The sequence below is a fragment of the Camelina sativa genome, chromosome 13 (assembly GCF_030686135.1).
Source record: "Camelina sativa cultivar CO46 ecotype springtype chromosome 13, ASM3068613v1".
Lineage (NCBI taxonomy): Eukaryota > Viridiplantae > Streptophyta > Magnoliopsida > Brassicales > Brassicaceae > Camelina > Camelina sativa.
Window position 1 is genome coordinate 25,755,534 of NC_141892.1, and position 25,314 is coordinate 25,780,847.

A 25,314-nucleotide genomic window follows, 5' to 3' on the forward strand; every position below is an offset into this window, starting at 1 on the left:
TTTTCCTTTTTTGTTCTTTTTTCTTTCTTTTTCTCCTTCGTTGTTTCCTTTCAAGAAAAGAGAGAGGAAACAACGTTCTTCTCAGATTCTTTACCTTCCTTCTTTAAGGAAAACCCAAAAGATCAAAAAAAAAAAAAAAACTCGCTTTCAGATTTTAGGGTTTCTGACTGATTCTCCGGCGAAATTCAATTTCCAAAATCTCGGCAATGTCGACGATCTCGCCGTCATTGGCCGTAATTTCGTTTCTTTTACTGATTCTTCTGAATCTATCTTTGGTTACCGCTAATAACATTTCGAAGGAGATTGTTGAAGGAGGAGAGATTATAAAGTTACCTTCGGAGAAGATTAACAACAACGGCGAAAAAAACAGAGGCAACTTCTTCTGTCAAGGAACGGTTCAACCGTCTTCGTGTCCGGTTAAGTGTTTCAGGGCTGATCCGGTTTGCGGTGAAGACAGCGTTACTTACTGGTGTGGTTGTTCCGATGCTTTGTGCCATGGTGTTCGTGTTGTTAAACAAGGAGCTTGTGATGTTGGTAATGGTGTTGGTTTGTCTGTTCCTGGACAAGCTCTGCTTTTGATCCACATTGTCTGGCTTATGCTTCTTGGCTTCTCTATTCTCTTCGGCCTCTTTTAAATTTTCGTTTTGAATCATTTATTAGAGAGATTGCAATTAGGTTTTGTTGAGATTGCAAACTGCTGATGAATCTTCTTTTGTTTATAATCTTTCTTTTTCTTTCTTTATTGCTCTCTGTATTGAAATAAACTAAGAGGAAGTACCATTATTTTGGTTTGTTTCGTACAATAGAAGCCTTTTCGAATCTTGCTTTCTCTATCTCTCTACCAAGATAATCCAAGATTGTATCGGTTACATGATTAGGCAAAACACCTGCATTTAGCATCGCTTTCAAGTACTTGTATGCTTCTTTTAATCTCCCTGCTTTGCTGTTCACTTCAATCATTGTGTTGTAACTCACAACGTCTGGGTTTATTCCGTTGCTCTTCATGTGCTCAAACAGTCGTGTTGCTTCGTCTAACCGGTTTGCTTTCCCGAGAGCGTTGATTAGTGTGTTGTACATTACAATGTCTAGATATCCTCCTTGCTTTGTGAGTCTGTCGAGTACCGCGCTGGCTAAGTCGGCTCTCCCCATTTTTCCTAATCCTTGGATTATCACGTTGTACGTTGCTATGTCCGATGCGCAAAAGTTTTCACCCATTTGGTCAAGCACTCCACGGGCGGTTTCGTAGTAACCCTTTTTGACAAACGAGCTCATCATAGAGTTGTAGGTGTAACTCGTGAGATCGGTTACACCCATTTCATTGAATATCTCAAACAATTTGCAGGCTAAGCTGAGATCACCTTTGGACAGATAGATAGATAGAAAGGTGTTCATCATGTCTACATCAAAAGAATCTGGCTTTGCTTTAACCCTCTGCCCTCTGGTTAAACCAAACAAGGGATTAGGTCGACTTCTCTGGTGTGCTAATTGGTCCATATAAGGAGATGACGACCAGGGGTCATCTTCCATAGGTGATGCTTCCTCAGCCCTAGCTCCATCGTCTTCCGAACCCACCATGTCCATGATATCCATGAAGCTTCCTTTACTTGGAAACATTGAAGTATAATCCTTATCTTTGTTCTGTGGACGTTTCAATGAAGCTTCCACTCCAGCGTTCCATCTGAGAACATTAGGGACCAAATTTCCTTCCCGTATGTGCTTCATCAGCTTCTCTTTCCAATCCCACCTCCCTTGTTTGTGAAATCCGACCAAGAGTGAACTAATTGTAACCAAATCCACAGTGAAACCTCTAGTTTCCATCTCCTCTACCAATTTCACTGCTCCCTCTAGGTTCCCTTCCCTGCAAAGCTGCAATACAACAATGCTAAAAGTAACGGCATCGACAAACTGACCCTTCTTCTTCAAGTCACAAAACAGAGTATACCCAGCCTCCGCCCTACCGTTCCTAAATAACCCATCAATTAGAATGTTGTATGTCCAGCAGGAAGCTCTAACTCCTTCCTGAACCATCTTCTCAAACAGCTCACAAGCCTCAGCGACTTTTCTTGCCTTGAGTGTCCCATCTAAAAGACAATTATACACAATAGTATCAGGGACAAACCCATTATACTGCATCTCACCAAAAACCCTCATTGCATCATCCATCCGGTAAGATTTACAACATCCTTGGATCAGAATCCGATATGTCGAATTATCAGGCTCATGGCCAGATACTTTCAATTCGTCCCATACAATCAACGCATCTTTCGCTTTCCCAAACAAACACAACACATGAATCAGGCTGTTATATGTGCATATATCAGGACCAAAAGAAGACCCAGAGACCGAGCTTTGCTTTTTCATCTCCTTGAACAAAGTCAATGCAGCATCCAAATCTCCCCAACAACCAAATCCATGAATACATATGTTATAACCCCATGTATCAAACTTGAATATTTCCATTCCCTTTAACTTTTCAAACACCCTTTTGAACTCTGACCTCATATCAGCTCTTCTTAATCCTACCAAGAGCTCATTAACAGCAACCGTTCCAGGGAGATAATTTACAATAACCCCACCAGTATCACCACCATGAGTATCAGAAGCTTCTAAAAGCTTAAAGAAAATAGAAAGAGCAATACGCATCTCATTCTTCTTCACCAGAGCAACAAGAACAGAATCATATAAACTAGGGTTTAAGCAATCTCCTAATTCCTCCATGTAATCCAAAACTCCTAACGCTGAATCGAACTTACCCGAACGAATTAGTGAATCTAGCAATACTTTAGCCATCTTCTGGTCCAAATTAACACCATCGTCTTTCATCGAACCAAGCAAATCGGGAACTTCTTCGAGAAGCCCTCTCCGGCAAACAGTACGAAATATCTGAGAGTAAGCTGATGCTGAATGTTTGTAACCGGGACGGAGAGTAAAACACCATCTGAAGAAATCTAACTTCTTCGAAGGATCTATGGAGCTTCTACGAAGGATCTGGAGAACGACAGGCTCCGAAATCGGGATCGAATTCGCGTCGAGGCTCCGTGTTCCCGACTGAGACAGTGTCTTGGATAAAGACGCGACGAGGAGGACATTACAAAGCTGTGGGAGTGATGAACTAATCGCCGGAGATAGACCGGAGATTCCAGCTGATACGGCGCTTCCTCTTCCATGGCGCATCGCATAATGAAACCACTGAGAAACGAAACGAAACTGAAATCAAACTAACATAAACACGGCGTCGTTTAGCAAATATTTCTTCAAGGCCCATGGTTAGGTTCCGGCGTCGGTGCAGGCGACCGGCCAGTCGGATTTTTTCGGAATATCTGGACGAAAGATGGTGATTGGCCGAGGAGAATGGGCGTGTCATGCATGGACAGACATGGATTCTCCGAGGCCGAAGGGTGGCGGTATATACGTAGGTCGCACGTATTACCGGTGGACCGACGCGGATTACGGCGGTGGCCTAAGCCCGGGCTCTTGTTACGCCCGCGGAGACGTCGCTGCCGTGATCGTGGTCTGCAGCACGCGCCTTTACGGCCGCCGGGGGCGCACCGGACACCACGCGACGTGCGGTGCTCTTCCAGCCGCTGGACCCTACCTCCGGCTGAGCCGTTTCCAGGGTGGGCAGGCTGTTAAACAGAAAAGATAACTCTTCCCGAGGCCCCCGCCGACGTCTCCGGACTCCCTAACGTTGCCGTCAACCGCCACGTCCCGGTTCCGGAATTTTAACCGAATCCCCTTTCGAAGTTCGCGCATAAGCGCTATCAGACGGGTTTCCCCCGACTCTTAGGATCGGAGACTTGCTCCAAGTGTCAGCCAAGATAGATGCCCAAACACAACAATGATGAGCATATCACATACTAAAGAAGAAATACTTGAGCTGAGTGCATAAAGGCCCATGGTTAGGCCCGTGTAATAGACCGAAACGGTGTCGTATATATTATAAATGGGCTCAAATGCAGGCCCGTTTATGTAGGGGTTTCAATTTTTGGAGTCGATAAACCCTAAAGCCGTCTCCGTCGTCTTCATTCTCCTCCGCTTTTGTAGTTCTATCGATTAAACGAAGAGAGACGATTCGTTTCGTTTCGTTTCGTCGGCCGCCGTAAAAAAATGGGGTTCAAGAGGAAGAAGGGTGATGGTGACGGTGAGGAAATGGAATCAGACGGTCGTGGAAAGCCTAGTTTCAATGGGGGTGGGCAGAGGCATGTGATACTTCCTTCGATGATTAAGAACAAAGATAAGAGATCTAAAGTGTACGCTAAGCAGAAGCATGAGAAGAAATTGGAGAAGCAGAAGAAGATTAGAGAGCGTGACGCTGCTGAAAAACGAGCTCTTGAGCTTGGTGAGGAGGTAAAAGATCTCGAGAACACTCTTTTTTTTTTGGGGGGGGGGATTTTTTTGAATTTGAGATTTGATTTTGTGGTTTTTTCTTTGTGTAGCCTCCACAAAAGCAGATTCCGAAGACGATTGAGAATACTAGAGAATCTGATGAGACTGTTTGCAGACCTGACGACGAAGAAGTATGTTTAAGATTTTTGATTCATCTCGATTTTGAGTTCAATTCGTTTAGTGTTGTTGCTAATTTAGGTGGAATTGAGTTTTGCAGTTGTTTGCTGATATTGATGCTGATGAGTTTAATCCAGTCTTGAGACGTGAGGTTACACCAAAGATCTTAATCACAACATGTCGTTTCAACTCCACTGTAAGTGTGTCTTGTACAGAAGCTATAAAATGTGTGAAAGGACCTGCATTTATGTCTAAGTGTTGTGTTGTTGGATTGCAGAGAGGACCTGCATTTATATCTGAGTTGCTTTCGGTGATACCAAACTCTCATTATCAGAAAAGAGGAACTTATGATTTGAAAAAGGTGTTGCTATTAGTTTTATAGAATCCTTGTTTTTTCTTGTGAAGTTGGTCTCTTTTTGCAACTATATTACCTTTCTAAGATGTTGTTCTGCAGATTGTAGAATATGCAACGAAGAAAGATTTTACTTCTCTTATTGTTGTTCATACAAATCGCAGAGAACCTGGTTAGTTTTTTCACTTTCGAGTTTGATGTTTTTTTTGTCCATTTGATGTCATCTTTATATCGTTTGTTTTCAAGCTTTTTGCTATTTCATTTGTAGATGCGCTTCTTATCATCGGTTTGCCAAATGGTCCTACTGCTCATTTCAAATTGTCAAATCTTGTTCTAAGAAAGGATATTAAGGTATGTAAACACAGTATTCTTCTAAATATCGAGATTTGGATTAGTGATTTCTGGTATTGATGTGAAATTTGATTGCAGAATCATGGAAATCCTACAAGCCATGAACCGGAACTGGTTTTGAATAACTTTACTACGCGTTTAGGGAATCGTGTTGGAAGGTAAGTATAGTTCTTCAGAATGTGTTAGACTTCATTTATTTTTATAAGGGTCTCTTTGATTTCTTGCTGATGGTATATTTTTTCTTTTGTCAGATTTTTTCAATCACTCTTCCCACCAGATCCCAATTTCCGCGGTAGGAGAGTTGTGACATTCCACAACCAGCGAGACTTTATATTCTTCAGGCATCATCGGTACATAATATCACCTTTTCTTTGTTTTCGAGTTTCTTTCACTAGATTCCTCCATTGAAACTTTTTCTGAACAAATTCAACTCTCTATTCAGTTACATATTCGACATAAAGGAAATCAAACCGAGTGATAAAGGAAAAGATGGTGTTGCTCAAGAGAGAGTAAAACCTCGGCTTCAGGTCAGTTTATCCACGTTTAATCGAACATTGTTTCTCTTGGGTGTGTTTGTGTGTAAATTGATCAACCTTGTGTGTTTATTGTATCATTAAAACCTTGAATATTACGTGCAGGAATGCGGTCCTCGATTTACGCTTAAGCTAGTTACTTTACAGCATGGAACCTTTGACACCAAAGGTGGAGAATTCGAATGGGTTCACAAGGTAAGAATCACCAGAAGAAAGATATGTACAAGTTTCATTGCTTGTCTTTTCAGAGTTTGATGATTATTAATTTGTTTCCCCATGTTTCTGTGTTCCGATACAGCCTGAAATGGACACAAGCAGGAGGAGGTTCTTCTTATAGATTCCCCATGTTTCCCCTAAGTTTTTGTTTATTTATATCATTTTCAGATATTCCCGATCTCCGACCAATTTTGTATGTCTTGAAAATGTCACATTTCTTTTTCAATGTAGCTATCAAAACAATCGTACGACTTATTTCAACAACATAGGTCCTCTTGTTTGATTTAAGCTACACTTGTTTGGTATATGGACAAAAGACGTGGAACAGTGCATTCAAATATTATTATCAATTTTCGTCTGTTTATCAACATTCAATCTTTATGTTGCGTCTTTCCTCCTTATACGACAGTACTCCGTCAGTTACGATTGTTTATGTGGCTATGGAATCTATCTTTTTATTTGATTGTAAGAAGAAAAGTAATAGATGAACAACTATAACAATATTCACTGATTAACAGACTAGTGACTTGGGTTCGAAAAAGTTTTTGTAAGATTTGGTGTATTGAGAATTAAGAGAAAGATTACAGACCCTCCTTTAAGCCGGTTTTTTGTTTAAAGCAGTACTAATTTTGGTGGTCTGTATAGAAAGAAGTATGGGGTGTGAATTTTTTTGGAGATGTGGCTCCCTGTGACTTTGTCGGTTTTTTTTTACCCTTGTATATGATCCTTTGTATGCCAAGGCATATCATACCCAACATGTATATATATAAGTACATTTGCATATGACAGAGCCTTGGCTTTTTTTAACTCAAAGTTGGGTTGTAAGTTGTAACTAAACAGGATAAGTACAATTGCGTGATATGAACCTTCTTTATGTCCATTCTTGGCAATTTTGCAAGCCTATATCAATGAGTGTGACACACAACTAGTATAGTGAAACTGCAAACGAATTCATGTCCTAGTCAATTATGGTGGCTAGCCTATAACTGCAATTACCGAAAATACCCTTCAGAAAAAGGGAAAAAAAAATTTAAAAAAGCTTGAAACTTATGTTCGAAGTTCAGACAATGAACCGTCAAAAACTTGCCACGTAGCCGTTTACGACAACAAATATTTAAGTCCTACTCTCACTTGTCAACGTTGAGGAAAAACATTAACCTATTCTTTTAGATTAATTAACCTTAATATTACTATATAGAGTGAGCACATTGGATATTTGGATTCATATATTATTATTATTTATTAATTAGTAACCTTGAATTTAGTAAGAAATAATACATAATTTAAAGCTTCTGAGATCTAAATTTTTCTAATGAGTTTAAATTAGTCATCTCAAATGTGAGAAATTAAGCTGCAAACTTCCAAAAAACACAATTTTTACTGATACAACCAAAAGAAAAAAAAATTAACAAAATAAATAAAAATTGAAGAGAAATACACACTGTCACACGTCTCATTTCCGAGAAACTTCAAATATTAATTAACTTAAGTTGTTTTTAAAATGTTACATATATGAAAAAACAGAGAGATAGAAGAGAGGAAACAAAAAGAACACACAGAAAAAGAAAAAAAAAACGTAACTTAAACCCTGTTTCTGTGTAATAATGTTGAAAGATCTTGTTGGGTATAGATTTTCTCCGACGGGTGAAGAACTGATAAACCATTATCTGAAGAACAAGATTCTTGGTAAGACTTGGCTTGTTGATGAAGCTATTAGCGAGATCAACTTCTTGAGCTACATACCCAAGCTCTTGCCTAGTAAGTTTTATGATCTTGATCTTGATCTCTCTATGTCTCACCATCGATCATTTCTAATTTGAGGTTTTTTTTTTCTTTCTTTTGTTGTAGGGTTAGCGAAGATCCAGTCGGACAATCTTGAATGGTACTTCTTCTCTCGGATTGAGTACACAAACCCTAAGAAGAAGAATGCGATGAAGAGGAGTACAGGTTGTGGGTATTGGAAACCTACTGGTAAGGATCGAAAAATCAAGGATAAGAGAGGAAATGGTGTTGAGATTGGTCTTAAGAAGACGCTTATGTACTATGAAGGAAAAGTTCCTAATGGAGTTCGTACCCCTTGGGTTATGCACGAGTATCACATCACTTGTTTGCCTCAAGACCAGGTAACAAATCTCACTGTTTCTTGAATTTTGAACTTCTGTGTTATTATTCATATGTTTCTGATACTCTAATTCTTGATCTTCTTGAAGTTAATGAAATTTGGGTTTGATTCATCTGTCTGATGCCATCTTTAAGTTCAATTTTAAGGTTTTGAGTGTTATAAAAGCTGTGCCCTAATTTTCTTAGTCTTGTTGTTGTTGTTGAAATGGTTTTGGGGGGGGTTTTAACTCATCTTTTTCACTGATAGCACCTCTAGCCCAACTTGTGGTTCTGTGTTGTGTAAAGATTCCAACTCTGTTGTTGTCAGAGTGTTTTGCTTCTGCCGAAGCTTGTGGTTGAGTTGTTCAAAACTCATGTGTGTTTGATTTGTTGTTTTGTTGGCAACGAACTTATGTGTGTGTACCTTTGGAATTTGTTCAGAGGAACTATGTTATCTGCAAAGTAAAGTATAAGGGTGAAGTTGGGGACATCCCATTTGGTGGTAACTATTCGAGTGAGCCAAGTCAATCTATGGTCTCTGATTCGAATTCTGTCAGAGCGGCAGTTAACAGAGCGCCCAAGGTGAGTCCAGTTTCTGAATCATGTTTCCTTATTCATGAGTCTCTCTACTTTTTTTTTTTTTTTTTTTTATAACTCAAACCTTCTTTTACATGTTGTTCAGTTTGAGCAGCCAGGTCAAGAAAATATCTTTGGTATGTCTGTGGATGATTTGAAAAGCCCAACGAATAAACAAGAAGATCTCTCTTTGTGGGATGTATTGCATCCAGACATGTTATTCAGTGACAACAACAATCCTACTTTGCTGCCACATTTAGCCCCAAATGATGATGAGTTTCTCGGTGGACTGAGACATATTAACCGAGAGCAGGTTGAGTATTTGTTTGCCAATGAAGAATTCATATCCACACCAACTACATATATGCAAGAGAACCGCAACGATCACAGGCCGAAGAAACCTCTGTCAGGAATCATTCCTGAGTATAGCTGTGACACTGACAGTGATGCTGAATCGATATCTGCAACGGTAAAGTACATCACTTGTCTTCATTATCAATGCCTTCATGTAGTCATTACTCTGTAGTCTCATGTATTCATTCTAATATGACAGAGTTACCAAGGAACATCAAGTCCAGGTGGTGAAAGCGTTGGTAGCTCCAATAGTCACTCTCAAACAGGCTTAGATGAGATGATATCGTTGAGCAAAGATCTACAAACTTCTCATGAACCTTCCATCAGTAGAAAGACCCGAGAATCTCAACTAAAACAAGAGGTCTTGAGTTGCTGTTATGTTGATTTTGCGGCTACTTGGATCTTATGATCTCAAAACATATGTTGAATTTTAAATGACAATGACTGTTGTGATTCTTCCTTTACAGATGAAACAAGATACGTCAAGAGCCTCGGGTGCGTCCATAGACAAGAAGTCATATATGGTAAAGACAGAGAAGACGGGATGGTTTATTACAGAGGAAGCAATGGAGAGAAACTGGAAGACTCCACGGTATATCTATCTCGTGAGGATGATCATAGGCTTCATTCTCTTGCTGGCTCTCATTGGCAACATCATATCGGTTCTAAGAGCCAAATCAGATTGATGAAAGCACTCCGATTTTTAATATTTTCTGTTTTCTTCTGAAAATTTGATATATAAATGTGTGTGTGTATGAACAAGAGGGTATGTCTTGGGCCTATAGTTAAAAATGAAAATTATGACATTCACTAGTTGACAAAAGCCGGTAGATTGGGTTTGAAAAGGTGTAGTCCCTTTCCTTTGGGTTTTTAAGAAAACATCAAACTTTAAAACCGAAGAAGAAACAAAAAAAAAAAAAAAACAATCTTTTCTTTTGGAATACAAGTTTTGAAATTGAAAACACAAGTTTAAAAAGAGGGCTTTTTTTTTTTTTTTTTTTTTTGAACTAAAATTTACGAACCTTTTATAAAACAAAAAATCAATCGAAAAATCTGAATCTCTGTAGCAAAAAGGTTTCCACTTTGAACTCACGAATGCAAAAAAAGGGTTTTTGTTTTTATTTGCAGAAACAGTACAATCAGAAACCCTAAAGAAACAACGAGGGATTTTGTATTTTTGCTTAACGAAAAGCCAAACCAAATCAAAGTTTTAATTTTTTTTTTAAGGGTTCGATCGAAATTTAAGGTAAAAAAAAAAACACAAAAGAAGGGTTTGGTTATGCAAAATCAAGAAGAACCCTAAATTAAATTCATCTGAAGCAAAATAAAACAAAAAGAAAAACCTTGCAGAGACGACAAAGATCTTCCCGAATAGCTCCAGAGAAAAGATCGACGAAAGCGAATCGCAATTGTGAAAATCACCGTTATGTTCTTAATATAACCGTTACAAAATTAAAACGAAACTGGGCTAAATTTTGATGGGCTCAAAAACTATTGGCCCATATATATATTGGTTTTGCGTTTTATTACTTTCTCAAGAATTATAGAGTAAGAAAATAAGAAAACTATTAGAGGGTTTGAGTCAATTACACGTTTCAATGCTTTATATAAGGGAAAATTTTATAAGTTTGTGTTAGGGTGAAAAGTAATAATATCTTCGAGTTTTTAATTTGATTAATTCTAAGGTTTGAGTCTATGACTAATGAGAGAGTTTTTAATTTGATTAATTCTTTTTTTTTTTTTTTTTAAATTGCAGTGGCGTGTAAAATATATATTCTTAAATGTTAAACGGAAAAGAAGAGTGGGATGGATTCTTAAATGTTAGATGATTTGAGAAGTCCAATGAACGAACAAGAGTGGGATGGATTTTTTATTCCAAACACTTTGTTAAGCGACGACCCTTACTTGCAGCCACAATCTCCTCACTTAGCCTCGAATGATGATGAGTTCCTCGGTGGATATGATTGAGGCATGTTGATCGAAGGCAGGTTGAATATTTGTTTGCCGATGAAGAAGATTCCTTATCCGAACCGACCTTATCTATGACAGAGAACCGCAACGATCACATGCCTTTGTCAGAGATTATTGTTGATTATAGCAGTGATAGTAATCCTGATGCTGATGCAATATCTGCAACGGTAAAACACATTCACCCAAGATTTCTTTATTGTTACTTTCTTTCCATGGAGTGATCTTTTGTTCTCACATTTTAATTATATTATGACAGAGTTATCATGGAGCATCTAGTCCAGGTGATGATACTATACTGTTGGTAGTTTGAATAGACACATTCTCCAGACAGACTAGTGGAGATGAGATTCTATCGTCGAATACAAACTCTTGCAATGATATACAAACTTATGGAGAACCTTCCATCAGTAGAAGCACCTGGCTATCTCAACTCACACGGCGCGTAATACGATCAAAACGACAAAAGGTTTTGCGTTGCTTCTTCTGTTGATTCCTTATGATTTTTTTTTTAACATTTGTTGGTTATATAAAGATAATGATTATGTAACTTCCCTCCACAGGTGAAACAAGATACATTAAGAACGGTTGATAGTGATACATCCATAGACGAGGATAGTGATACGGATGCTGAATCAATATCTGCAACGGTAAAGCACATCACTCATTTTCTTTTATCATTACGTCGGTTTATGGAGTAATATGTATTCTCACATTTCATTTTAATATGACAGAGTTTTACCAGGGTACTCCAGGTGATAGCGTTGGTAGTTTGAATATATACTTCTCAAGTTGTTCAAGCATAGACTCTTGCAATGATCTACAACCTTCTGCTGATCTTTCAATCGGTAGCACAACGCACTGTACCATCAAAACAAGAGGTCTTTGCTCTTATGTTGATTTGTTGCTACTTGTATCTTATAATATCTCAAAACATATGTTGGGTTTATAGAGATGATGATTATATGTGATTTACTTTTCAGGTGAAGCAAGGAACTCCAAGAGCCATTGATGAATCCATATTGAAGACAGAGAAGAAGGGGTGGTTTGTTATAGAGGAAGTAATGGATAAAATCCATAATGGTATATCTATCCCATGAGGATGATCATATCGGTTTTACTAACCGTCAAAGCCTGAACCCGCTGATATAATCTGGATCACGAGAGAAACAAAGCAGTTAGATCAAAACACCCTTTTTCAATTTGGCGTTTTCAAATTCTGCTTTCTTCTGATTGTTTTTAATAAAATGTAGATGAGTGTATATGAACAAGAGCTAAACTAGATTGTTATCAACCTGTATGTATTTGTAATCTTATTTATCTAATAGAGTTTTTTTACCTATTTATTTTTATGGAACATAGGAATTTTGAACATAATCACCATATATGTCCATATAGCTGTATAAACCTTTATCTGTGTTTAGTCTAGCGATTGTTTGCTTTTAAGTGCGGGCGGTCGGAGTGGATAAATTCGTCACCGGTTTTCTTTATAATTTTTTTTTTTATCTTTAGGGAACAAGAGCTAAAACTAGATTGTTATCAATCTAATAGAGTTTTTTACCTATTTATTTTTATGGAACATATGAATTTTGAACATTATCACCATATGTATGGAGCTATATAAAAAACCTTTCTGTGTGTTTCGTCTAACGATTGTTTGCTTTTAAGTGCGGGCGGTCGGAGTGGATAAATTCGTCACTTGTCTTCTTTATATTTTTTTTTACTTATTTATCTTTAGAGTTATTTGGTAAAATAATACGTTTTTGAAACATAATTATAAGAATGATACACTCACTATTTACAATTAGAGAAACTCACATTTAACACTGTTGGACTGTTTTTCTTTTCTTTTTTGCCATTCAATAGTCTGTTTAATTACAATTGCTGCCATTGTACCTTCCCTTTTCTCCATATTTCTTGATTTCTTAAATAATTGTTAATATAAACTTTTTTTAGAAAACTTCTTAAATACAGAAAATTCGATATTTTTTTCTTTACAATTTGATATGAATTTTGTTTAATAATTTTTGAATTTATTATATACATATTTTATATCCGTATATTTTTTTAAGTGGACAGATGCCTATACACCTTATTAAATGTACAAATGTCTGTACACATAATTAAATGTACAGATGTCAGTACACATTATTAAGTGTACAGATACAATTTTTACAAAACCATTGTGGTGTTACAGACATCTAAAATCCTAAAAATTAAATAAATTACATTTGTACACATAATAACGTGTATAGATATCTGTTCATTGTACAATTAATAAGGTGTACAGATATTGTCGGATAGTTTGAATCTATCCAATAAGTTGGAAGGTTTAAACCGTACACAAATTTTGTTGGACGTTTTAAATCTCTCCAACATGCTAGATGGTTTAAACCATACTCAAATATTGATGGACAATGTAAATCTATCTAATATGTTAGATGGTTTGAACCGTACACAAATATTGTTGGACGAGTAGAATCTATCAAATATGCTGGATGACTTAAACCGTACACAAATATTGCTGGACGGCATGCTGAATGGTTTGAACTGTACATAAATATAGATATTTTGAATAAAATTATATTTGAAATCATTAAAACAAAATGTATATCAAATTATAAAGAAAAATACATAGTTTTTTTGTATGCAGAAAAAAATTGGAAACAAAAAGTATATTAATAAATATTTGAATAATTAGGAAAAGGGGATTGTAATGAAAAAAAAAAGAAAAAAAAATATTAATATATATAGAAAGAGAAAGAGAAAGAGAAAGAGAAAATAAACATAGAACAAAAAAAACATCCAAAAAAATCAAGGGTTTCATCCATTTTCTTTTTTCACTCTCTCCTCTTTCTTCCCTCTTTCTTTCCCAAATGAATCGATTCCGGCTTTTAAGTAAAAATTGTCAAATGCCCGTGACCCACATAAATTTCTATCTCTTACCATTTCTGTCTCTGAACACCCACTTTTTTCCATTATAAATAGGGACTGTATCAAACTTATAATTAAGTTTCAGAAACATACTAAAACACCAAGACCTTTATCTTTATGGAACAAGCTAAACTAGATTGTTACAAGCTAAACTAGATTGTTATCAACCTGTATTTGTAATCTTATTTATCTAATATAATTGTTTGCTTTTAAGTGCGGCGGTCTGAATGGATAAATTTTTTTTTTCACGGATTGTATAAAATAAAAAGTGATCTAATCTACAAATTCTGTAGATTACCATTCGTCCCCCACAGGCATCAACTACTACCATTCGAACCCTACTCGCACTCTCCCTACTATCTCTCTCCCTACCCTCTCCCTACTCACTCCCTACTCTCCCCAATATTTTCACACATACATCTATCTACGAGAGTCTACACATACATCCATGATACACATACAGTCATACACACACACACATCCACGATACACTACACATACATCCATGATACACATACACATCTATGATACACATACACCCATCATCCAAAAAAGAAAATTTACAGCTTACACATGGATTCTGGAATTAACTTCAAAGGCTGGTCAAGAAAGCAGCAAGCAGAAGAAGAGGGAGAACTCGGGCAGAGTCTGGAGAATTTAAAAGGCTGGCTATATCTCCACTGCAAATTTAATAATCAAAATCAATCATCATTACAATACTTTTCTGCTTATCAAAGAAATAAAAAAGATCAATAAATCATTTTTAGACAAAAACGGTTCATTCTTTGTATTTATCAAAAAAAAAAAAAAAAAAAATATTAAGAAACCACTTCTATGTTTTCGTTTTCTTAGACAGAACATATTCATAAACATCTCAAAATAACCATACATATAATTCTCAAATCACTGAACACAAGACAACATGATATTGACGACGAGAAAAAAAAAGACAGCATGGTATCATAATTAAACACGGCACATATATAACTAAAAATCAGTTTGTGTTTAAGACAGATATGTAGCTAAAAAATAGTTTATTAGGCCATATACGATAGACTTAAAGTAGAGCATCATGTTTGTTTAACTCGATTAAAAATGTTTGAAAGATGACAAACAAAGTAACTAGCAGAGACTAACAAGAATCTCTTCTAATGGTAAAATAAAACCAGAGGAACTAGACCAGAGTACTTCTACCTGTAAGATGATGCTTTGATGTTTACTTCTACCAGACCAGAGTGAGAACTGAAGTGGGAGAACATAATTAAGAGAATTATAAAAAAAACTAGAGTGTACTTGACATTTGTAAGAAGAAGAGATTTGTGTCCGAAGAAAAGAGTAGTAGCAGTACTTATAGAGTTCATTATCTTAATTTTTTTTCATTTTAATTAAATATTAGTTCAAACGGTCATAAAAATGTTACCGTTGCACAACGTTCATATTTTCACCTACTCTCAAATCAAATAAAAACGTTGGAACAATATGGGAAATCATAAACGCACTCAAAATTTTCAAGTAAAATATTACTAAATAATTTTTTCTTTTTTTATCCAATCTTTTGTATTTTTTTTCAGGTTATAATATCTTTTATTCGTAATAATATTTGAAATGTGTGTAAACGAGAGAACTCAACTGTTCTCAAGCTTACAGGTTTGGTTTGGTTATAGTTAGGACTTTTACTGATTCAGTTTCTCTTCAAAGTGGGGAGCATATCTACAGTAGTAATAATGTAAGTTAATAATCATTAACAATTAATAGTATAATTACTAGTTATTTTCGAATTGTTCATGGTTTAGTGATAAATGATACAATTCCAATCAGGAGATCCAAAGTACTCTGATCAATCAAACACTAGTTCTATCTTTGACATTCTTAAAGTCTCCCAAATCGTGTCATGACACTTTCTACTTTGTTATGCAAATTTTTGCTATCTCTTTGATATTTTATTTTAATGTTTTGACTTACAAATACATCATATGAAAGTAACGTCTGATCTTCCATACGGATTAAAAGATTCGAAAAAAACAGGAGTGCCACTAAGCAAATGTAACAGAGGGAAGCAAACTTGGTACATGTTTGTTCCCCCAGCTGCGTGTTAGAAACTGGGAATTTGTGTTCGAGGAACTGGAGTGCACTTAAGCGGGTGAACCATTGTTAGGTTCATTCCTCCAGAAGTCTCCTCCATGTTGACCTTATCTCCTTGGATTTTCCAATCAAAGCACTGCACCATCACTCCTATTGCTGTTCCGACAAATATAGATGCTAGATTCACTCCAGGACATCCTCTTCTTCCACCGCCAAAAGGAAGATACTTAAGTGATTGCTCTTTCTCTTCTCTTAGCTCTGATCTTGAAGAAGCTAAGAACCTCTCCGGCTTAAACACAAGTGGATCTTCCCAAAGATCAGAATCTCTCATCACTGCATAACTATTAATAATCAGTGTCATCTTCTCCGGTATGTAGAACCCTTCGATCTCACATCTTTCTTTAAACGACCTTACCAAGAGAGGCACTGGTGGGTGCAATCTTAGTCCTTCCTTAACCACTGCTTGCAAATAAGTAAGGTTTGGTATATCCGTTTCTTGAATCAACCTTGATTTCCCTACAACTGAATCAATTTCTTCTCTCAATTTCTCAAGAACGTCGGGGTTGTTAATGATCTCTGCCATTGTCCATTGTGTTGCTTGCGTTGACGTATCAGACCCTCCAATGAAAAACTCCTGCAGTGAGAAGAATACTCAGAACATTTAATTAGAACTAAGTTTCGTTTGGATCCTCAAATGAAATCGACATACTAAGGAACATTTACCACAAAAAAAGCCTTGATCTGATTCATAGTGATCTTATACTCTGCGTTTTCGTCTTCATAAGCTGCCATCAACACGTCCATCATATCCATACCTTGATGCTCCTCGCGTAGCTTCTCTTTGTGTTCCACAAGAATCCTCTCTAGCAGCTCATTGAATCTGTTGGAAACACTCATTATATCCTTCTTGAATAGTGGGATCCCGAGCTTCTCAAGCGGTGTGCGTAGTATAGCTGCCAAGAAAAGCTTCTTCGTCAAGCCATATGATTCATCCACCAATCCCCTGACTCTCTCTGTCTCACCGTTCTCCTCTGAAAAACTCCTTCCCATGATCATCCTGCACAAGATGTTGTTCACAAGGTTCTTCACTTCCTTACTGATCTCAACGCTCTCGGCCGTCCTCGCCTTATTGAGAAGGATGTTGTAAAACCTCTGAAGCTCTTCAGCTCGGATACCTCGTGACCACTCAAGCGAATGTGACTGTGGTCGGAGCAGCTTAGTTGCCATAAGCTTCTGCATGAACTTCCAGTAATCTTCATAGGGAGCGTTGACTATTCCAAAAGATCCAAACACGAGGGACTCATCCACAGCAGCATCACCCCGAGAGGAGACGTTCACGTCGTGGGTCTTGAAGATCTCGTAAGCCACTGATGCTGAAGAGACGAGGGTGATGGGGGCGTTAAAGATCCGGAGATGAAGAAGAGGTCCATACTTGGAAGAGATTTTCTGAAGAGACTTGTGGGTTAGATCAGAGAGGAGAAGGTGAAGATGACCAATGATTGGCAGTGACGGAGGGCTGGGAGGACGATCACAGTCTCGTGGGTCCTTTGGTTTCTTGAAGAAGAGAGAGTAACACAGGAATGAAAAGAGACACAAGAGGAAGTAAATGAAACAGTTTTGATAGTCAACGATGATCATTTCAGCCATTGTTGCTCAAAAGTGAAGAGGCTGATGAAACCCAATCAAGAATCAGTTAACAGACAAATACTCAAAGACCGTGTAATATTTATTATACTACATCAATCATACTTTGTTTATTATATTCATGAGACCGACGGGTTCCGTTTGGAAGTAACGTAAAAGAGTGGAAACCTCGGGTTTCTTAATCTTATCGTAATAGTATTATAAGTTCCTAGTCATACTCGTGATCACATTAATACTCTTTTCTTTCTCTCTCTCTCTCTCTCTCTCTCTCTCTCTCTCTCTCTCTCTCTCTCTCTCTCTCGTTCAAACGTGATTACTATGTATAATAAATTATCTATAAGTTGAACAAAGTCTATTGTTCTTTGATCTCTTAAGATCTTGAAAAGCCATGAGAAATCAAAGTCATCCTACATTTATTCTTATCACATAGGTGTTAGACAAAATAATCTTAAAAGAACCTAAAGAAGATTATGAGATCACAAATTCTTTAGAAGAGAAGGGAGTAGTTTACATGACAGATGCAAAGTGTTTCAAGGACATTGGCCCAGAGATCTGATCCGCTAAGAATCTAACTGAGTGTGCAACGAAACACACTGCTAAGCATCTGCTCGTTGTTGATTCAGTCATCACTAGTGAAAATAATGAGGAAGAAAAAAACAAAACAAAACAACTTGTCATGTGTAAGGTCGATAAATCTTATGCACAACACAACACAGAGTTAAAGATCTTACCTTTAAGAGCAACTGCGTTTGATGTTAAAACGAGCATATCTACGATGAAGATCACAGAAACCGGGAATTCCCAGACCTATAGCCAATGTTACAGACATACCTGATTTTAGCATTTACAGACCTTATATCTTCTCTGGTATCATTCATTGGTTTCAGAGCTTAGCATGGAAGCAAGAAGAGGCTATGATATTATAGACAAGATTCTGAGAGAAGTCATATGAAAACATACCTGCATAGCGAATAGAAAGATCTTGACATAACTCGAGATTAGAATCCCCAAAAGAATCTCTTTTACTCTGCAAATCATATATGACTTAACTTTATATTCAGGGCGTAATGACGATATATACTTTGGCAAAATTCACAATAAGAGAAGACCAATATACCTTGACATGACCAGCATCATCTTAGCAGCAAGTGCAAATGACAAAACAAATGCGAAATTCGAAGATAGTACATTGACCAGAACCTGTTATGTAAGTTCAACTACATTTACTAACAACATTCTCTCATAAACAATGCTCAAGATAGAGGAACCAACCTCAGAAGATGCAAGAACAAAGCTCATGGACAGATTTGATTCGTCATCGGTTCTTCGCATCAACAAGCTTCGATCTTTTCAAAAGAGTTAAAGGCTCTCTCTCCAAAAATGAGAGTTGTAGAGAGTATATAAACATAAAAATCTTAAAGGATACAAGTATCTAGAAGAAGATAAGCCAACACCAATTTCCATATTAAATGCTGCCACATTGTGAAATCCTCTAAAAGATCAGAAAACTATTTTGTAGAGCATTGTAGAACTAGAAAGAATCAAACCTGAAGATCTGAAGTTCCTTGATTAACCACATTGTAGAGTAAGTGTCTGTATGCTTTTGTTTTGTGAAGAATCAAGTCGATGAATATAATCTGATAAATCCAAGAAAAACAAAACTGATCAACACAAAAAGCATAAAAATTGAAACTTATAAAGAAAGAATAAAAGAGAGATAGAAGGAGACCATTAGCTCACACTCGACATATTCGTCTGCTACTTCCTCACAATTCTCCTACCAAAAAGTTACATAAAAAAAAAAAAGCTTTAAACTTTTGGGTACTAGAGAGAGAGAGAGAGAGATTAAGGAGGAGCCCTAACAATTAAAATAAAGGAAAAAAGCTTACGCATTTCATCAGCCGAAAATTTCCAGGAGAGTATTGAATGAACAAGGATTTAGCTTTATGCCCACACTCCACACACCTCTTCTTCTTCTCTCTCGCCATCTCTCCCCTCTCTCTCTCTCTCTCTCTCTCTCTCTCTCTCTCTCTTTAGTTTATTAGAGTTTAGGGGTCAGTTTCGTTTCCGGGTACAAAAGATCGGACCTTTTTGTTCGGGTCTTACTTGGGCTTTAATGGGCCATTATTTTATCCTTTTTCTGGGCTTAAGCCCTATTTTGTTGAGGGGACTAATACTCAAATTTCTAGCTATTTTGTGTTACATAATTTCTAGCTCTATCAAAGTGTTGTAAACTTTTTAATGGATTATCTCTAAAAAAAGAAATTAAATGCTTCTACAAACGATTTATTTCAGTCATGTGTTTTTCTTTTATAAAGTTGCTGGATGCATCATGGCAACGTTATATTACATATAACTTTGGTTTTAATGTTGAAGGCATATAACTTGAATCTTAATTAGATTGCATTACTGTAGCAAACACTATATATATTAAGTGCCTCAGTCATTGTGGAGATTTTAATTAATTATTGATGGTTCATACATGTTTGTTCTTCAATTATGATTAAGGAATCCGAACTTAATATTTTATACTGTTTTGAATCAAACTGACTCTACAACCAAGGGAGAAAAAAACGACATTGGAAACAAAAAAAATAGTAAATAAGTTGTTAACAAGAGAAAGAAACTCTAATTAGCTAAATTAACGAATAGAAAGTGGCTGATGCTTACTGATGGGGTTGAGGTCTGAAGCTGCGTAACCATCTGTCGAAGCGGTCCATAAGTGACAACTCCATCTTCGTCTTCGGAACAACACTAACAGTACTGGGGGAAGTTGCGGCTTTGGTGAGTGGTGGTCCGACCACGACACGAAGCTTAAGCCCTGCGTCACATTGACCTGTCTTCGAGCTAATGAAGTAGTGGACTCCTGGTTTGGTGAGCGTGACGAGATCATGCCCCGTCTTGTGCACCGCTACGGGAGCAGTCGGGTCGCAGGATATGAATTCAAGGTCTCCGCTGATCTCTAAGACGTCGTTGACTTCGTTTCCGTATTCAAAAAGAAGACTATCTCCAACATTAAACTGCTGCTTCTCACCCCAAGTGTAAAAGTAGTCAATCTCTTGATAAACGCTCCATTCGACCTTGTATATTTTTCCCCAAGGAAGGATCTTGCTTGGTGTTGGTGGAGGAATGGGACGTGACGGGTCATAGACGACAAGGACGTCGAACCTCTGTCCGGCTGCGCATTGAGCTCATGAAGTAGTGTTCTCCTGGCTCCGTGAAGGTTACCACATCATGTCCGGTTCTGTAGACGGCTTTAGGGGATGAGGAATCGCAGAATTCGAATTCTAACGCACCGTTCACTTGAGTAACGTCGTTGACGTTTGGATCGTACACAAAAACGAGAGAATCTCCCACGTAAAACACTTTATCCTTGGCCCATTCGTAATAGAAACCTTCTTTGGCAATCCATCCAGCCGAGTCCCCAACGGTGTAGACAGTAGCCGAACAAGAACCAAAGAGAACCGTGAAGGTTGTTATCACCAGCAGCACAAAGAGGAAGATCTTCTTCATTGTTGTGGCCATGATTAGATGAACAAATTGACAAGGGAAGAAGAAAGGTTGTGAGAGAGAGTTTTGTTGTGTTGTGTTGTGTTGATGATTGATGAGTTGTGAAGAGATTACGTTGCCCTATCAATGTTTATATAATGCTTTAGTACCACATTCCTAATCCTTTTAGGATTTTGTTTTGTTTATTTCTTTTTCTCTAAATTAACCGACGATATATATATTGAATTAAAAAAAAAACATGGTTTCTCTTTGCTTTTCTTATTACACCTTTTCTGATTAGGTTTATCTGTTCTTATCAATGCATTTATTTATAAAATAGCCTATATATATATTTTCACTACTGAATAATATAATTGGATATTTATTTTAGTTTCTATAGAACAAAATATATCTCTTATCTAGTTATTTTAAAATTTGGGAGTTATTGTTTCCTCTATTAAATGGGGTTAGTTTCTTAGACCAATCATCTCCTATGGTTTACTTTATTTTTTGCTTGAAAAATAGAGCAAATGTTTACTCCAATAGTTGACTCTATTTTTTACCAAAAAAAATAATCTATTATATTTTATTATATAATCTGTTTTAACTTCTACCATAGTCCTCTTAATTAAAATTTTTACAAATTCAACCAACTTAGTTTATTTTAAATATTTATCTAATAAAATTATGATATTATTAAAATAAAATGTCATAACAAACTATAAATAGAAGATACAATGATTAATACATATTTATTTAAACACCATCATTAGTATAAATTTTTAATTTCATAACAACCCACATAATTTTTATGATATCCCAAATATTTTTTAGGTATAAAATGATAAGATATCAAAATTGAGAAAACATGGGAGTTGATCTTAACGCTAGAAAAAAATACAACAATCAAAATTGTAAACTATTCTTTCTTTCTTTTCCTTACTTTTACCAAATTGATTTTTTTCCTTTCTTCTAATTTGAAAATATATTTAAGATATTTATTTTTATTTTCTCCTAAGCAATTTTTTATTTGGTATAGTGTCTATTTAGTAATCTAATTTAAATTTTTAAAGATTTTCATACATGTATAGATAAAAATATTATTTAGCTGGTCAAATCTCTATCTTGTAATCTACTTCTTAATTTGTTGATGTTTTTTTTTAAGATATTTCAATTTACATATATAGATACTAATCAACTTTTTCCAGGCGTCCACACATGGTTCCTCGTTGCTTCTTTGCTCTCATCTTCCTATTCTTCTTACTTATTTCAGCTTTCTCTTTTGCAGGTTTTAATCAAAAGATTCAACTTCAACAAAAAGCAATAATCTGCTAACTTGAAAATCCAAACAAGACTGATTGATGATAAAGATCACTATTGCTTGCAAGGCTTTTTTTTTGTTTCTGCCTAATTTAGTTTCTCAGTTTTGATTTTGTACACCCATTAAAAAAATAAAATCCAAACAAGACACGTACGATTGTACGGACGAACGATTATAAGCAATCATCAAAACAAGAAACCAACGAAGTAAATGAGAATAAATAGTAGAAATTTTCTTTTTGGGATAAAGTAAAAAATGAAAGAACATATTATACCTTTTGTATTTCTTTTTCCAAGTTATTATTGAAAACTGAAATTGTCCTTCCATAGCTTCTCTTTTTTGTTCTATGTCCATAACCTACAAATCTCTTTAAACCAGGCAAAGACAATAGTAACCAAACAAACTAAAATTGGACCATGGGTAGAGAGAGAGAGAGAGAGAGAGAGAGAGAGAGAGAGAGAGAGAGAGAGAGAAAGAGACTTTTGAAACTGCCCATTAGCTTTAGAATGTACCATGAAACTTTGTCAGCTTAGCTAGAGATAGGCACAGAGAGTACAATTCATCATAAAACTTATAAGCTTGTCTTCTCCTTCCCAGTTATATATACATCTCAAACTATATAAAGTAAAAAAAAGTTAAGATATAAAGATGAAAATTTTTAATTCATGGATTTGGTGTATGCAGCTCAATATGATGATTTAATAAATTTAGAAGATTTTGAGTAATTATACAAAAGGTGACTATTTATTTAGATATAAGCTCAACATAGTAATTAGGGCTCAAGCAACATGTTGAAACAAAACCTCAAAACCAAACATTATAAAACCAATATAGGTATAATATAAAGCCCGGCCCGGGTTATTTTCCCACTACATATTCTGATATTCCCCAATTGCCCAAATGACCTAATGATTTGAAAGTTTGAACGAACTTAAAATAAGGAAACAAGAGGATAAAATTAAAGAAAAATGGTGAAATAATTATATATTTTTTTATTTTATTCTATCTTTAGAGCTCTAAAGATTTCCCTTTCCTCTTATATTCTTCATCATCACATAGCTGCATCGCCGAAGAAGTCCCTGCACCCATTTCGCCACGTGGCGACCTCCAAGGTGATTGATCATCGTCTCTGATCACGACCGGAGACGAAGAAGAGTGACCTGCGACTCCCATCTCGCCACGTGTCTCCCCTGAAGAAGAAGACTCTTCCACGTCAACCCCAAACAGCCTCAGCTTCCTCGTCGCCGACGGCTGAGGAGGCGCCGGTGGTGGAACCCTCATAGCAGGAGGAAAAACAGGAACTGAGGCATAAACCAACGGTGACCCTTCGTAGTAACGCCCTCCGTAAACAAATCTACCATAGCCATACACTGGAGACTCCCTTTCTTGATATTGGTTATGATGAAACGGATGAAAACTCCGGTGGCTTGGCATGGAATATTCTGGCGCCGGATAGAAAGTAACCGTTGGATATGACCCGAAACTTAAGCCATGCTGGTTACGTTCAGCTTTATGGCTCCAATCGATGAGCACTATTTGCAGACGTCTCTCCGGTGCGTTATCGTCGGGGATGTAACCACGGTGGAAAGAGACGGTGTCTCCGGAGGTGAGTTTCTTCTCTTTCACGAAACGGCTCCAGCCTTTGGTCATCACGTAGCTTTGGCTACTGTTCCAGTACGAGTAACGAAACCTCCACATCTTGCCGAGTCTGTCTTGGAAATCCAAAAATATGCCATTTTGATTGTCCTCTAGAGGGAAGTAGTTCTCTGCATGTTGCTTCGGAATCACGAGCCGGTTTAGTTTACCGACGTCACTTGGAGTCAACACTTTGTCGAACATGTGCTCTCTCATCTCCGAGTTGAAGAAGTAATTGTTGGTACCGGAACCGGTAGCTCCGATCTCGGTGAGTTCTTGGTCAGGATTCGTTGTTGAGATATTCATCGAAACCAATTTCAAGATCTTTCAAAAGTATCCAACTACTTTTTTTTTTTTTTTTCTTATGGGTTCTTGGCAAGAAGATGGACCAATTCAAGATCTTTCAAAAAGTATTTCAACTTTACTTTTATGGATCTGATGAGTGATTGTTGACAAGATGATGACCCAATACAAAATCCTTCAACATACATGAGATAATAATATTAGAAATCAAATTAAAATCACTACCGCAATACCAAGAAAAATATATATATTTTAATTAAAAAATTAAGTGAAGAACAAGAACAAAAAGAAAGAAAAACAAAAAAGTGAAAAAAGAAAACCCTAGAGAATCCAGAAGAAGAAGACAGACGTACTCTTTGTGTTTGCTTTCTTCTTCTGATCTTTTCGTTGACTCCAAAAGAAAATATAAATGAAAATGAAATCAATGGTTTCGAGTTTAGTTGGGTTCTCTCTATACGACTTTAAAGGGTGAAGAAAATATAGTGGCTTTGAGAGAGATTTTCTCGATGGTAGAGATGAAGATCACATATTAGAGAAGGTAAAGGGGCCCATGAATGATGTGGTTCGGGTCATGTGAGAGCTTCTTGTCCTTTTCATTTAGCTATAGACTTGGGGTAACTCTAGCTATTTATATAGATATACAAATATATATGCTTACATGTACTGTGTATCGGTAAGGCAAGTGTGACAATGTTTTGTGACACTATTTCCCCTTATTTAGATATCTGTATTTTTTATTTCATCTTTATTCATATCAGATCTTCTGTATTTATTATTTTTGTTTGTTGGTTTCTGCTTGCTAGTTATTTTTAGCTATACAAATTAATTTCTCATATATTATAACTAATATGTGCACACCAAAAATAACCATACAACTAAGATATAATTTTAGTAGATATTGCTCCAACGCATGTGAGACGCGTGGAAATAGTTGATTTAGTATCTATATATGT

The 25,314-nt window shown here is 36.5% G+C and overlaps 5 protein-coding genes, 1 long non-coding RNA gene and 4 pseudogenes across 11 annotated transcripts; 4 read left to right on the forward strand and 6 right to left on the reverse strand.

Annotated features, from left to right (window-relative positions):
* Positions 1–69: 69 nt before the first annotated feature.
* Positions 70–821, forward strand: LOC104737622 (uncharacterized). The gene has a single exon (XM_010457840.3). It carries the CDS (start codon positions 207–209, stop codon positions 633–635), a length of 429 nt encoding a protein of 142 aa, XP_010456142.1. The 5' UTR covers positions 70–206; the 3' UTR covers positions 636–821.
* LOC104737623 (pentatricopeptide repeat-containing protein At4g01570 pseudogene) lies at positions 711–3,834 on the reverse strand (annotated as a pseudogene). The gene has a single exon (XR_015578009.1). The product of XR_015578009.1 is annotated as a pentatricopeptide repeat-containing protein At4g01570 pseudogene (transcript).
* A 111-nt stretch (positions 3,835–3,945) lies between these two features.
* On the forward strand, positions 3,946–6,323 carry LOC104737624 (uncharacterized). Its single transcript, XM_010457844.3, has 11 exons — positions 3,946–4,347; positions 4,437–4,517; positions 4,604–4,699; positions 4,781–4,864; positions 4,958–5,027; positions 5,124–5,206; positions 5,285–5,364; positions 5,458–5,556; positions 5,649–5,733; positions 5,845–5,934; positions 6,038–6,323. The coding sequence occupies exons 1-11, from the start codon at positions 4,108–4,110 to the stop codon at positions 6,074–6,076; spliced, it is 1,047 nt and encodes a 348-aa protein (XP_010456146.1). The 5' UTR covers positions 3,946–4,107; the 3' UTR covers positions 6,077–6,323.
* A 949-nt stretch (positions 6,324–7,272) lies between these two features.
* On the forward strand, positions 7,273–9,798 carry LOC104737625 (NAC domain-containing protein 69). Its single transcript, XM_010457845.2, has 6 exons — positions 7,273–7,713; positions 7,804–8,078; positions 8,497–8,637; positions 8,738–9,100; positions 9,185–9,346; positions 9,453–9,798. The coding sequence occupies exons 1-6, from the start codon at positions 7,560–7,562 to the stop codon at positions 9,669–9,671; spliced, it is 1,314 nt and encodes a 437-aa protein (XP_010456147.1). The 5' UTR covers positions 7,273–7,559; the 3' UTR covers positions 9,672–9,798.
* Positions 9,799–10,803: 1,005 nt separating this feature from the next.
* Positions 10,804–12,091, forward strand: LOC104738525 (NAC domain-containing protein 69-like; annotated as a pseudogene).
* A 1,429-nt stretch (positions 12,092–13,520) lies between these two features.
* LOC147930022 (uncharacterized) lies at positions 13,521–15,208 on the reverse strand. Its single transcript, XR_015578010.1, has 2 exons — positions 15,082–15,208; positions 13,521–14,567 (listed from the first exon to the last, which is right to left on the reverse strand). It is a non-coding gene; the product is annotated as an uncharacterized LOC147930022 (long non-coding RNA).
* Positions 15,209–15,792: 584 nt separating this feature from the next.
* LOC104737627 (cytochrome P450 705A22) lies at positions 15,793–18,139 on the reverse strand. Of its 3 annotated transcripts, none has more exons than XM_087481352.1 (3): positions 18,125–18,139; positions 16,693–17,523; positions 15,793–16,603 (listed from the first exon to the last, which is right to left on the reverse strand). In XM_087481352.1, the coding sequence occupies exons 2-3, from the start codon at positions 17,206–17,208 to the stop codon at positions 15,980–15,982; spliced, it is 1,140 nt and encodes a 379-aa protein (XP_087337478.1). In that variant the 5' UTR covers positions 17,209–17,523; positions 18,125–18,139; the 3' UTR covers positions 15,793–15,979. The 3 variants fall into 3 exon arrangements, with proteins under 3 accessions (XP_087337478.1, XP_087337477.1, XP_010456149.2); XM_087481351.1 differs by lacking the exon at positions 18,125–18,139 and having other exon boundaries at positions 15,793–16,302; positions 16,385–16,603; positions 16,693–17,945; XM_010457847.2 differs by lacking the exon at positions 18,125–18,139 and having other exon boundaries at positions 16,693–17,945.
* On the reverse strand, positions 17,969–19,700 carry LOC104737626 (protein ARV 2-like). 2 transcript variants are annotated; one of them, XM_087481353.1, is made up of 9 exons: positions 19,503–19,700; positions 19,343–19,390; positions 19,161–19,250; positions 19,040–19,085; positions 18,886–18,959; positions 18,731–18,813; positions 18,574–18,640; positions 18,345–18,420; positions 17,969–18,242 (listed from the first exon to the last, which is right to left on the reverse strand). In XM_087481353.1, the coding sequence occupies exons 1-9, from the start codon at positions 19,599–19,601 to the stop codon at positions 18,121–18,123; spliced, it is 705 nt and encodes a 234-aa protein (XP_087337479.1). In that variant the 5' UTR covers positions 19,602–19,700; the 3' UTR covers positions 17,969–18,120. The 2 variants fall into 2 exon arrangements, with proteins under 2 accessions (XP_087337479.1, XP_087337480.1); XM_087481354.1 differs by lacking the exons at positions 17,969–18,242; positions 18,345–18,420; positions 18,574–18,640 and having other exon boundaries at positions 18,738–18,813; positions 18,886–19,045.
* A 578-nt stretch (positions 19,701–20,278) lies between these two features.
* On the reverse strand, positions 20,279–21,186 carry LOC104738526 (blue copper protein-like; annotated as a pseudogene).
* A 1,962-nt stretch (positions 21,187–23,148) lies between these two features.
* Positions 23,149–25,076, reverse strand: LOC104737629 (B3 domain-containing transcription factor NGA4 pseudogene; annotated as a pseudogene). Its single transcript, XR_015577608.1, has 2 exons — positions 24,715–25,076; positions 23,149–24,536 (listed from the first exon to the last, which is right to left on the reverse strand). The product of XR_015577608.1 is annotated as a B3 domain-containing transcription factor NGA4 pseudogene (transcript).
* Positions 25,077–25,314: the final 238 nt, after the last annotated feature.